General features: G+C 47.2%; 1 protein-coding gene across 2 annotated transcripts in view; it reads right to left on the bottom strand.

The window, feature by feature from the left end:
• Positions 1-11,763, bottom strand: part of KIF26B (kinesin family member 26B) — a 555,192-nt gene that overhangs the window by 148,440 nt on the left and 394,989 nt on the right. For both annotated transcript variants that reach the window (XM_017532087.2, XM_037739821.1), the window contains one exon: positions 10,272-10,455. In XM_017532087.2, the coding sequence (XP_017387576.1) occupies positions 10,272-10,455 (184 nt within the window). The remainder of the gene's footprint in view (positions 1-10,271; positions 10,456-11,763) is intronic.

Below are 11,763 nucleotides of genomic sequence, written 5' to 3' on the forward strand. Positions count from 1 at the left end.
AATGTATCAGAATTATTCTCCCCTCCATAACAATACATTTCAGTTCAGTGAAGCATTTCTAGAAGGGATTCAAGTATTTTCTATTCAATAGAAGTCATTCAGTAGGCAAGAACAGCATTTCCTATTCTGTTTCAGGCACAAAGGAAAACTTTCTAATTAACTCAGCGGTTTGGACTCACCATTTTTTTAATATAAAATATTTCTATCAATCCCATTTTAATAAGATAGTTATAACAAATCATGATTAACTTTCCTTTCATCCATTAGCAAGAGAAAGACATAGAAAGATAAAATGCTGGAACGTTAACTTAAAATATACCTATTTCCATTCTCCTGATTTCAGTAATTGTCTAACTGTGCTGAGCTTAACTAAAATGTGGTTTTGGAACAAAGACTGATGAAAAGCCCTGTTTTGGCATATAATCCATCTTATTGCCCTTTGGTTAATTGAGACAGTGGCATTTATTCCAGAGAGAATTCTCTCATTTTATCTCATGTTTTTATTCCATAAATCAGGATGCTAATTAGGAAATACAGGTATTCCAGGAGGCACCAAGCCTGTCCCCCAATTATGACAAAGGTTGCTAGCTTTAAAAAAGGCCCCTTATAAAAATTCTCTCTCTCCTCCTCACTTATACAGACACATATACAAGCCTACCATCTCCATTTAATACTTTAAAGTAGAGCCAAAAATTGAGATCAAAAGTTGCAAAATGGGCTGGGTGTGGTGGCTCACACCTGTTATCCCAGCACTTTGGGAGACCAAGGCGGGTGGATCAACTGAAGTTGGAAGTTTGAGACCAGCCTGGCCAACATAGTGAAACCTCGTCTCTACCAAAAATACAAAAAATGAGCTGGGCATAGTGGCGCATGCCTGTAATCCCAGTTACTCCGGAGGCTGAGGCAGGAGAATCGCATGAACAAGGGAGGCGGAGGCTGCAATGTGCTGAGACTGCGCCAATGCACTCCAAAAAAAAAAAAAAAAAAAAAAAAAAAAAAAAAAAAAAAAAAAAAAAAAAAAAAAAAAAGTTGCAGAATGGGGGGAAACAATAAGAATCTCTTATTCAAATTCTGATTTACAGTTTTCCACAACAAACCATCTTTTACATTCAAAAGTTTAAATGTTTGTCTTCTGCCACATAAGTGGGTTGACAAGTTAGTGCCTCTCGCTGGGCCTCAGTTTCCTCGTGTGGAAAATGAGAGGACAGGACAAGACGGTCTTTAAGAAAATTCCTTCATGAGGGGTGTGGACACTGTTTCCTATTTGCCAGTGTGTGGCATGAAGCATCCTCTTCTTCCTGATGTAAAACCCGGGGACATCTCGCACTCTGGGAAGAGTAAGTGGAGCCAAGGACCACTGGGTCCTGGTCCCTTCCGTGTTTTCACTGTGTCTGCATCATTTTCACAGCTGCCTCTTTTGGGGTGGACCCCACACAGTGCTCAGTGCCCCATCAAGACCTCACAAGGACTAGATAGAATTTTTTTTAAAAGTTCAACCACGTTGAGTATCCTTCTGGCATTGAGCTGGTACTGAAGGGGTACAAAGAGGAACAAAGAGGAAAAGAACATGCTTCCTCCTCCCAAGAAGCTAACCTAGTGAGGGAAACTGAAACATTTCACTAGAAACATAAGGGCTGATTTCTCGCGTGCCCACTGCTATATCTTGTGTGGTGTATTTACATGTATCAGTGCCTGGAAGGCATCATGTCCCTGACACTTAAACAAGAAGGTTTTCAGAAGACCCTGTCTACTCATAGGAAGCAGGCAGGGGAAGTTCAGAGAAGTAAGAAATGCAGGATCTCTGCCGAGCACGGTGGCTCGGGCCTGTAATCCCAGCACTTTGGGAGGCTGAGTCAGGTGGATCATGAAGTCAGGAATTCAAGACCTGCCTGGCCAAGATGGCAAAACCCCATCTCCACTAAAAATACAAAAATTAGCCAGGTGTGGTGAGGGACACCTGTAATTCCAGCTACTCAGGAGGCTGAGGCAGGAGAATCGCTTGAACCTGGGAGGTGGAGGTTGCAGTGAGCAGAGAGCGTGCCATTGCACTCCAGCCTGGGAGACAGAGTGACACTCCATCTCAAAGAAAAAAAAAAAAAAAGAAATGCAGAATCTCCATGGAAAAAGTGGATGCAAAATTCTGTTCCTCTACCTGTACAGACCTACGATGTAAGATTGGAAACTCTGGGCTACAGGACCAAACCAGTCCTCCCTGCTCACCCCAGGTCCTTTCATCCACTTTGCTCTGTGCAGACATCTCTGGCCAGGAAAGCCAGAAAATGAGTATCTTATATGCAGTGATAAGCCATCCTATCTGAAATCTCATCTAATTCAACTGAAATGTGCTGCGTACCCCTTCTAGTCCTCCATTTGATAATGAAGACAACAGAAAATGACATCCAGACACCCTCATCAGCAGAAGTAAATGTAATCATGTTAATAATGAAGAATGAAAATGGCTTTACACTTTTTTTTTTTTGAGTTGGAGTCTTGCTCTGTCACCCAGGCTAGAGTGTCGTGGGGCGATCTCAGCTCGCTGCAATCTCCGCCTCCCAGGTTCAAGCTATTCTCCTGCCTCAGCCTCCCGATTTGTTTTTTGAGATGGGGTCTCACCCTGTTGCCCCGGCTGGAGTACAGTGGGGTGATCTCAGCTCACCGCAACCATCTCCCGGGTTCAAGAGATTCTCCTGCCTCAGCCTCCCGAGTAGCTGGGATTACAGGTGCCCACTACCACGCCCAGCTAATTTTTGTATTTTTAGTAGAGACAGGGTTTCGCCATGTTGGCCAGGCTGGTCTCAAACTTCTGACCTCAAATGATCCACCTGCATCGGCCTCCCAAGGTGCTGGGATGACAGGCGTGAGCCACCGCGCCCAGTGCTTGCTTTCTTTATACAGATCCTTGCCTTGGTTTTCCTCTAGAGGTCCAGTAACCTCTAATGAAGAACATTCTCCAAACAGTTCCCACTCTGAAAGAATGAGGGCTGCTAAGTTCAGCAGTGGCATGGCACAGCAGAAAGCGCCTGTGACCGAGGTCTTTCAGATTTGTCCCTGAAATAGCATGGCCCTGCCAGCAGCGCCCCCTGTGCTTCCTGAGCTCTGGGCGCCTGGGGTGGCACGAGCAGCATACTGCGCACGCACGGCGCAGAGGCTGGCAAAATCCACATCCGTGGGAAAAGAGAAACGGCGAAGATTAATGAGTCAGAACATTTTTCCCAAGCCGCCTTTCTCTTGAGATATAAGTTGAAGGAAGGGTCCAAATAAGAAATAAAGGAAGAAAGGGAAAACACCACCACCAACTCTACATAAGCTTAGGAGACTCAATCAAAACCAACCGAGCGCAGAAGGGTCCCTGTAACTAGGCAGTGTAAGGTCACATGAGTTAATTTCCCAGACGAGCTAACAATTTAATTTACAAAGCTACCAGGCGAGCTACAGTGATGAACAGGTATTAACTATGCTGTTTCTCCCCCATTGGCGCACCAAAATAAAAGAGAACCCACAGTTTGCTCTTCCCAACTTCACTGTTTAAGGCTGGAGTTGTGAATGTAGCAGGGTCTAGAATTCTCCATCACACTGGAATTCTTCATGCATACATGAAATAAAGATGTTCATTCTGGCTCCAATCTTTTCTCTTCTTGGTCATGCCTCAGGATGAGGAAGGGCAGCAGTAATAAGGAGGGACTGGACAGTTTGTGTGTTGTGCAAATAAACCGCACCTTGGTGGGCTGAAAGGCATGAGATTTTCCACCGGATATATTCTGGCATCACCTCCTGTTTCTGCTTGTTGACTAAGTGAGTGAAAGCTACAGAGTGCCTTTTCAAAAACAGTATTTTAATCTAATTTTAAAAATCTTGTTTTCCTCTTCTTACAAGCAGAATGTAAACAGAACAGAAATCTCGTCTTTCTCTTCCATGCAATGTCACAAGGATTTACTAACTGAATGGCTTCTACCCTAAAAATGCTAATAAATCTGTACAGGAAAAGGGTCTCTACTAAAAACACACATGGTGTTTTATTTTTCTTTTCTATGTTTAGTTTACACACCAAACAAAGGAGAGCTTAGAGTTAAGCTAAATCTAGAGAATAAAGGACCTAATGACATGAAATACATAGTGTGTAAGTGTGTATATACGTCTGTGGACATATTAGCAAATATAAGCTTTAATAGATGCCAAAATATGTTGGCACCAGGTTTGAAAAATAGTGCTGAATAAGAGGCAAATTACGTAAAAGTGGTCAGGCACCGTGCTCATACCTGTAATCCCAGCACTTTGGGAGGCCGAGGTGGGCAGATCATGAGGTCAGGAGATCAAGACCATCCTGGCTTACACGGTGAAACCCCATCTCTACTAAAAATACAAAAAATTAGCTGGTCGTGGTGGCACATGCCTGTAGTCCCATCTACTCTGGAAGCTGAGGCAAGAGAATCACTTGAACCTGGGAGGTGGAGGTTGCAGTGAGCCAAGATCGCACCACTGCACTCCAGCCTGGACAAGAGAGCAAGATTCTGTCTCCAAAAAAAAAAAAAGCCAGATTACTTAAAGTTAAGGGTTGAGGAGGACAGAAAATAATGGCTCCCATCTTTATTGCATAAGAAAGATAATCTGGCCAGACATTCGAGTCCGTTTCTAAATTGCAATTCTGATAAGCCTGCCAAATTGCCTGCTTTGAGGCTGTACTGCTCAGAGGAGAAATCTTCATGAAGCACTTCAAAAACACCCAGATGGATGGGCACGGGAGGTGATGGGCACGGGAGGTGATGGGCATGTACTGTTTTTCTTTTTTTTTTTGAGATGGAGTTTCGCTCGTTACCCAGGGTGGAGTGCAATGGCGCGATCTCGGCTCACCGCAACCTCTGCCTCCTGGGTTCAGGCAATTCTCCTGCCTCAGCCTCCTGAGTAGCTGGGATTACAGGTGCCCCACAGCCCGTCTGCCCAGACGAGGCTAGGCAGCCATCCTAAGGTTGAAAGCAGCATTTATGGCACAGGAGTGGTAGCTGAGGCTGAATGTCCATCAGATATTTCCATGGGAGTTTAGAGTTTGTGGAGACCAGGCTCTATCTTCCCCTCACTGTGCCAGAGCACTCAACCAGCTCCTGTGTCCTGGCCTTCAGTGGCACTTCTGCAGCACCTGGGAGACAGCAGGTCCTTAGAGTGTGCTAAGCCCCCCTTGACTTATTCCCAGCTTCACTTTCCACGATTCATATTCCTGTTTGCTCCATTCAACTTTTTATGATCCTTCCAAATTCTAGGGTCTAGAGAACACTCTTGATGCTAGGATTCACCTACAAGAATTTTCTGGTATCACCCAAATCTGCTGGGGGGAAGAAGGGTAGGTGCTGATCACAGCTGTTCTTTTGAGGCATCCCTGGTGATTATGAAGAGAGAGACGGCTCCTTTTCCCTTCCTGCTTCATGTATTTCCCTTCGGGTATTCTTCTGGGAAGAGGAGAACCAACCAACCTACAGGCTGTCATGAATCTCATGTGACTGTCACCGTGACCGTTCTCACTTTTTAAAATGTTGATGCCTCCATGGTGCGGCTGCAGAGCCACATATGTAGCAAATCAAACAGAAAGATGCTTGGCTCTGGAAACATGTAATCCAAGACAAAAAGCTCTGACATTAAGCTGTGACATACCAACAAATGAACCCTCAACGTGGATGTTAATTAATTGTGCAAACAAATTTCGTGAAGAACGTTTGCTGACTTAAGACAAGGAACCATTTTCAAACACATTAGAAGCATCATTTACATATAAGCCAAAGCAGTGAAATATACATGGGACTAAGCTGCTTTGATCCACTAATCATCTTCATCTGTTTATGAAGAATATTTCTATAAGACTACTCAGTAGCATAATTTCTCTATGTAACTTGCAAGTGAGACAGAATCACTTTAAGCCTATAATCCTGACTGTTCCTTAAATCAGACTGTCCTTCGTATTGGCCCAGATTGGTGAGATTTATGAGTGACTGGGATAAAGCACTAAGGTATAAATGCCATAAGAACAGGCACTCTGCCTTGCCCATTATTGCAAACCTAAGCCTGCTGCTCAGCATACTACCTGACACATAGTAGGCGCTTAATAAATATTTGCTGTGGACCAGGCACAGTGGTTCATGCCTGTAATCTTAGCACTTTGGGAGGCTGAGGTAGGTGGATCACTGGAAGTCAGGAGTTCAAGACCAGCCTGGCCAACATAGTAAAACTCTGTCTCTACTAAAAATACAAAAATTAGCCAGGTGTGGTGGCAGCATGCCTGTCATCCCAGCTAACCTCGGGAGGCTGAGGCAGGAATATCGCTTGAACCAGGGAGGCGGAGGTTGCAGGGAGCTGAGATTGTGCTATTGCACTTCAGCCTGGGCGACAGAGGGAGACTGTCTCAAAAAAAAGAAAAAGAAAAAAGGATTTGCTGTGTATGAGGAAATGCTGTAGGGGCAGAGGGCCCTGAGGTGTTGTGCGTGTGTGGGTGTGGGTGTGCGCGCGTGTGTGTGCGTGTACGCGCGCGTGTGTGTGCGTGTGTGTGTGTGCGCGTGTGTGTGCGTGCGTGCGTGTGCGTGTGTGTGTGCTTGCGCACGCTTCAGCTCTAAGTACACGGAAGTCACCTCTATTTCTCCCATCACCATGGCCTCCAGAAAGGCTTTTGCCTCAAGAAGCGCTCAATGGCCAGCAATGACTCCCTGGTGGTGGCTGGGCAGTGGGGTTGCTGCTGGCAACAGCGGGGGGCGGGAAGGAGGGACGGGATGGGATGGCGAGCCTCCCTTCTCCCTCTGTCTGTGTATTCTTGACTGTTATTCCCCTTCCTCTCCCAACCCTGGCTCGGAAAAGTATGCCTTCACCCACTGGATCAAGGCAACTGCTTCCCAGCGGCGTCTTGCTACTGTTCTGGTTTTAGGACACTCCTGCCTCCACCCCAAATCGTCAAGGGTCATGTTTGTCTCATGACAGCCTGAAGGAAACGGCTTCAAGGCCCTGACTTCTTGCCCTGCTTCTGGAGTCACTGGGAAACCTGTGACCCTCACTGGGCCTCAGTTTTCTTATTCGCTAAATAAGAAGTTGCTCTGAATAAGCGCATACAATCCCTTCCCATTGAGGAAGACCTCCCAGGTTTCCAGAGGGAGGCGGTGGGTGGCTGAGGCCGGAGAGGCGGGGCTGGGCTGGGAGAAGCCTCCCACCTTCAGGGCCATCTCCAGCGGTGGCGATTCCCGCTCCCCTGCCCCCACTCTAGGATGCTCCAGGTCAGGTTTAAATCATCAATCAGCTTGCTTTTGGGAATTCAATCAAACTTGTCTGCCTCAAACCCACCGATTTATATAGAGCGCCAATTATTTATGTTCTATATTAAACTCCACTGTATTTCTTGGAGATATTAAAATATAAATTATGCAACAGAGATAAATTGATGGAAATTTTTCCACATGGCTAAAAAGAACTGCTGTTCTAAATGATGGTGAGGTATCAGTGGAGGTGGAAGAAGCAGGAGTCGGAGAAGACAGACCTTAGCTAAGGCCCGGCAGTTTGGCACCCATATGGTAGGGCAGTCAGAGCCTGCTGACTGACAGCACAGGAACACTCCGTGCAGAAAGAGGCAGGGTCTCGGTCACTTCCTGTTTCAGTCATGGTACACATTCTCTCCAAATGTCACCTCCTCCCCCTCACTGTCCCTCACCCTCCAGAAGCCTGAGCAGGACAGGAGGTTGGACTCAGCTGCCGCCCTCTGGCCACCGGTCAGACGGAAGTCACACCTTCTATTATCTTCTGTGACCGTAGGCCGAGGCCCCGCTCCAGGACACAGTCCCGTGGATGAACTCAAGGCTTTGATTGCATTTTGGATTGCAAGTGAATGAGAGGGATATCTTTAATTAAAAAAAAAAATGTGTGCTTTGCAAACTTAAACTAACAAGCATAACTCTCTTCACTGTAAGTTCCTGATTTCGCGATGTGCGTGTGTATGTGGTCACTATACGGCACATCATGAAATCAAGATCGGCCCGGTGTCCTTTGCCCTCCAAACGGTTTTTGTGTCAGTGCTGGGTCATCCTGCTGGCTGGGACGCTCTTTCTGCTGCGGTGGTCCCTGGCCTTGGCACCCAGAATTCCAGGGAGGGTGCTGGGGCAGTGGAGGAGAGGTCAGAGCTTTGGGCTTGGGGCCCAGGCCCCAGAACATGCATCCACATCAACCCTTTCAGGAAACACGGACAGGGCCAATCCTGTAGATGTGGGGGGACAGTTTCTGATGTGGTTCATTTTGAGGTGCCCTGGACAGGGCTTCGTTGGGGTACATGAGTACCCCACGTTTGCTAATAATCTGGCACCTTTTCAAGGGGCCATCGCTGAAATATTTGCTCACACTTATTCAGAAGAGAAGTGAGGTGTTGCTTGGAGCACAAGAGGGGAAGGTGGCCGCGCTGACAGCTTCATTTCACTTTGTCCAGGGCCATTCAGCTCCGGCACCGAAGTTCCAAACCAAGAGCCCATGTACACTTACAAGCAGTTCAAGTGGTACAGCTTATGTTATCTGTATCTTACCACAATTACAAATTAAAAATTTCAAAAAGAATAGAAGATCCCAGCAATTACTTGGACCCAGCCCTCTTAGAAGACAGCGTATCAACCATCTACAATCATACCTGGGTGCCCTGGGGGGTACCATGGCCCCTCCTTGGGGGCTTTCACCCACTGAGTGAGTCCTCTCCCGGACAGGAGTTCTGGTCCACACTGTGTTTTTCACCTGCCTCCGTGTCCACTGATGCCAGGGCAGCCCCTGCAGACAGCCCAGGCCCTGCCCTGACTCCTTGGTCTTACTTACCCGCTGGGCCTGGGAAAGCTGTCAGCTGTAAACTGTCTGCCCTGCCCACCACCATGGAAAACTCCAGGGCTGGACGCTTCCCATCAGAGGCAGCATTGCTCTGTTCAATGTACAATGTTTTAAAACACAGACACTCTGTGGCCCAGGCTGGAATGCAGTGGCACGATCATTGCTCACTGCAGCCTCAAACTCCTGGCCTCAAGTGCTCCTCTCTCCCTAGCCTCCTGAGTCGCTGGGACTACAGGCATCTGCCGTTGTGCCTGGCTGGCTTTTAAATTGTTTTGTAGAGACAGGGTCCTGCTATGTTACCCAGGCTAGTCTCGAACTCCTGGCCTTAAGTGCTCCTCTTGCTGTGGCCTCCCAAAGCCCTGGGATTACAGGTGTGACCACTGTGTCCAGCCTAGTCAATGCAATCTTGAAATTTAAACTCTTCTTGGGGAAAAGAACCACAAGAAGTTAATACCTTTCCAACAAGGTGGTGAGATTAACGTGAGAAACTGGGAAAGGAGAAAAGAAAAAGGAGGAGGGGGCAGAGGGCGTAAGGGGAAACTCCAGAGAGACTGGGAGGCCTTCTGAGGACCAGAAACCCAGGCATGACCGTGTTTCGGTACCCAGGGGACTGGCAGTTAGTGATCTGAACAAGCAAAATCCCAATCTGCGCAGGTTAGTCATTGCTCCCTTCAGCAAGACTGGCAAGTTCACAGACGGAGCTCAGGGTCGGAGTCACGTGAAGTCTGCAAAGGACCAGTGAGAGCGTGTGCACCACTCACACTTTTGATAAAAATCTAAAAACCCGCCGCCTCTTTCTTTAGCTCCATGTTTGTGTAAGTCCCAGCTTATTCATTCACCGTAAATGACTTCACCCACACGCTTCGCTCAGAAGGGAGAAAGAATTTAGAAATGACACTTAAAAATACATTATCCCAAGTGCAGCTGAGCAACATCTTGCAAACGTGATTCTACACCTCTTTCTAAGTATTTGTGACGATTTGAAACTGCGCCTCCTGGCTAGCGTTCCTCACAAATCCCCGTGGTGGTCTAGCTCAGAGTCACGGCTTCTCTGAAGGCGAGGAAGAAGCCCAAAGTGTCACGGGGAAATGACGAGGCACCATGACATCTCATTTCTCTGCCTTGTCCTACGGCGTCCCTCGGTCCCCTGCCTCTGCCTCCATCGTTTGTGTCTTTTCTTTAAATGACTATGACTCTGTCAAACACGGCACAGCTGTTTTTTCCCACCATAAGCAAATCAGGCCTCTTATAGTTTGAATGTCTTGGTTTACTACTTAGTGTATGCAACCAATGACAATTTTACAGGACTTTCAAATGAATTTCACGTTGCTTCCTTTTCTCCCCGGCACCCTCTTATTTTAACACATTGGAGCCCTCATTTTCTTCTTTCTGAAACCTGATCCAGAACCTGGCACCCTGGGCAAATGGCAGGGACGGCGGATGGTGCCTACCTTGCCCAGGCCCGGGGTGTCCTTCACCTTGTTGACAGCTCTCAGCAGACAGGGCGGGGCTGGGGGAGGGGAGGTTTGCAGAATCCCACTGAAGCTGGTGGCGAAGAGCGGGGGCTCGGCAGCGGAGGAAGCGGAAGGCCGGTGCTTCTTCTTTTTAGAAGACAGATTTAACTTCTGGGCAGCTCTGGAGGCGAAAACATAAAAAAGGAGCAGTAAGGAGGAAAATTATTATATAATCAGGCAGGTATGCCAGGGTTACTTCGTTTTCTTTCTTTCTTTCTTTTTTTTTTTTTTTTTTAGACTGAGTTTCGCTCTTGTTGCCCAGGCTGGAGTGCAATGGCGGGATCTCAGCTCACTGCAACCTCCACCTCCCAGGTTCAAGTGATTCTCCTGCCTCAGTCTCCCGAGTAGCTGGGATTATAGACATGCACCACCACGCCCAGCTAATTTTGTATTTTCAGTAGAGATGGGGTTTCTCCATGTTGGTCAGGCTGGTCTTGAACTCTCAACCTCAGGTGATCTGCCTGCCTTGGCCTCCCAAAGCGCTGGGATTACAGGCGTAAGCCACCATGCCCAACCCATTTTCTTTCTCTTAAAAAACCCCTAGTTCCCACTGAGGCCTTAATCATTTCTTCTCTCCTCATGCTCAGTGTCCTCTATAGCAGTGCCTTACCATAACAGAGTGAACTTAACGAGCTGCCCAATCATTTATACAGCAAAAGAAAAAAAAAAAAACAAAAACATAAAATGGCAGGATTCTGCAATCACAATTTACAAAGAATTGTTTGTTATCCACCAACATTCAGCTGCAGCAGGAACAGTGCTGGGCATCTGTGGGGATAAACAGCACCCATTAAGTTAATCACTCCACAGCTTCTCTGGCATAAACTCAAGTTCAAGAGACCTCATGAGCTCATTAAAAAACTCTGACACCTTGTAAAATCCAAACCAGTCTGATGAAGAACCATGTGGAGGCCAGTCAAGGCATGCTATGCACGGGGCACTGGAAGGAAAACACAAGCCCCGGCTCCCCAGGGAAAATCAAACTGGTTTTAGAAATATAAGAGCAAATCAGAAGGTGAACTCCAGCCACGGTGCGGGACGCTGAGACCATGGGCTGTCCACGTAGATAACAGGATATTGTGCACAGAGGTCTTTAAATACAAAATGCAATTCACAGGCAAGTGCAAAGAGTAAGGGGGTCAAGGCGTGAACAGGGGCACAGAGGGTGGAGACAGAACGGCGGGAGGGAAGGCTACCAGCATCATTAGTAACACACGCTGTTCACATGACATCATCCATCATTTCAAGTATCCTGTAATACTGAAAACATGAGCATCTTGGCCGGGCGCAGTGGCTCACACCCGTAATCCCGGCACTTTGGGAGGTGGAGGCAGGCAGCTCATCTGAGGTCAGGAGTTCCAGATCAGCCTGACCAACAAGGTGAAACCCTATCTCTATTAAAAATGCAAAAATGAGCTGGGCGTGATGG

Source organism: Cebus imitator, unplaced genomic scaffold (assembly GCF_001604975.1).
Source record: "Cebus imitator isolate Cc_AM_T3 unplaced genomic scaffold, Cebus_imitator-1.0 Scaffold75, whole genome shotgun sequence".
Lineage (NCBI taxonomy): Eukaryota > Metazoa > Chordata > Mammalia > Primates > Cebidae > Cebus > Cebus imitator.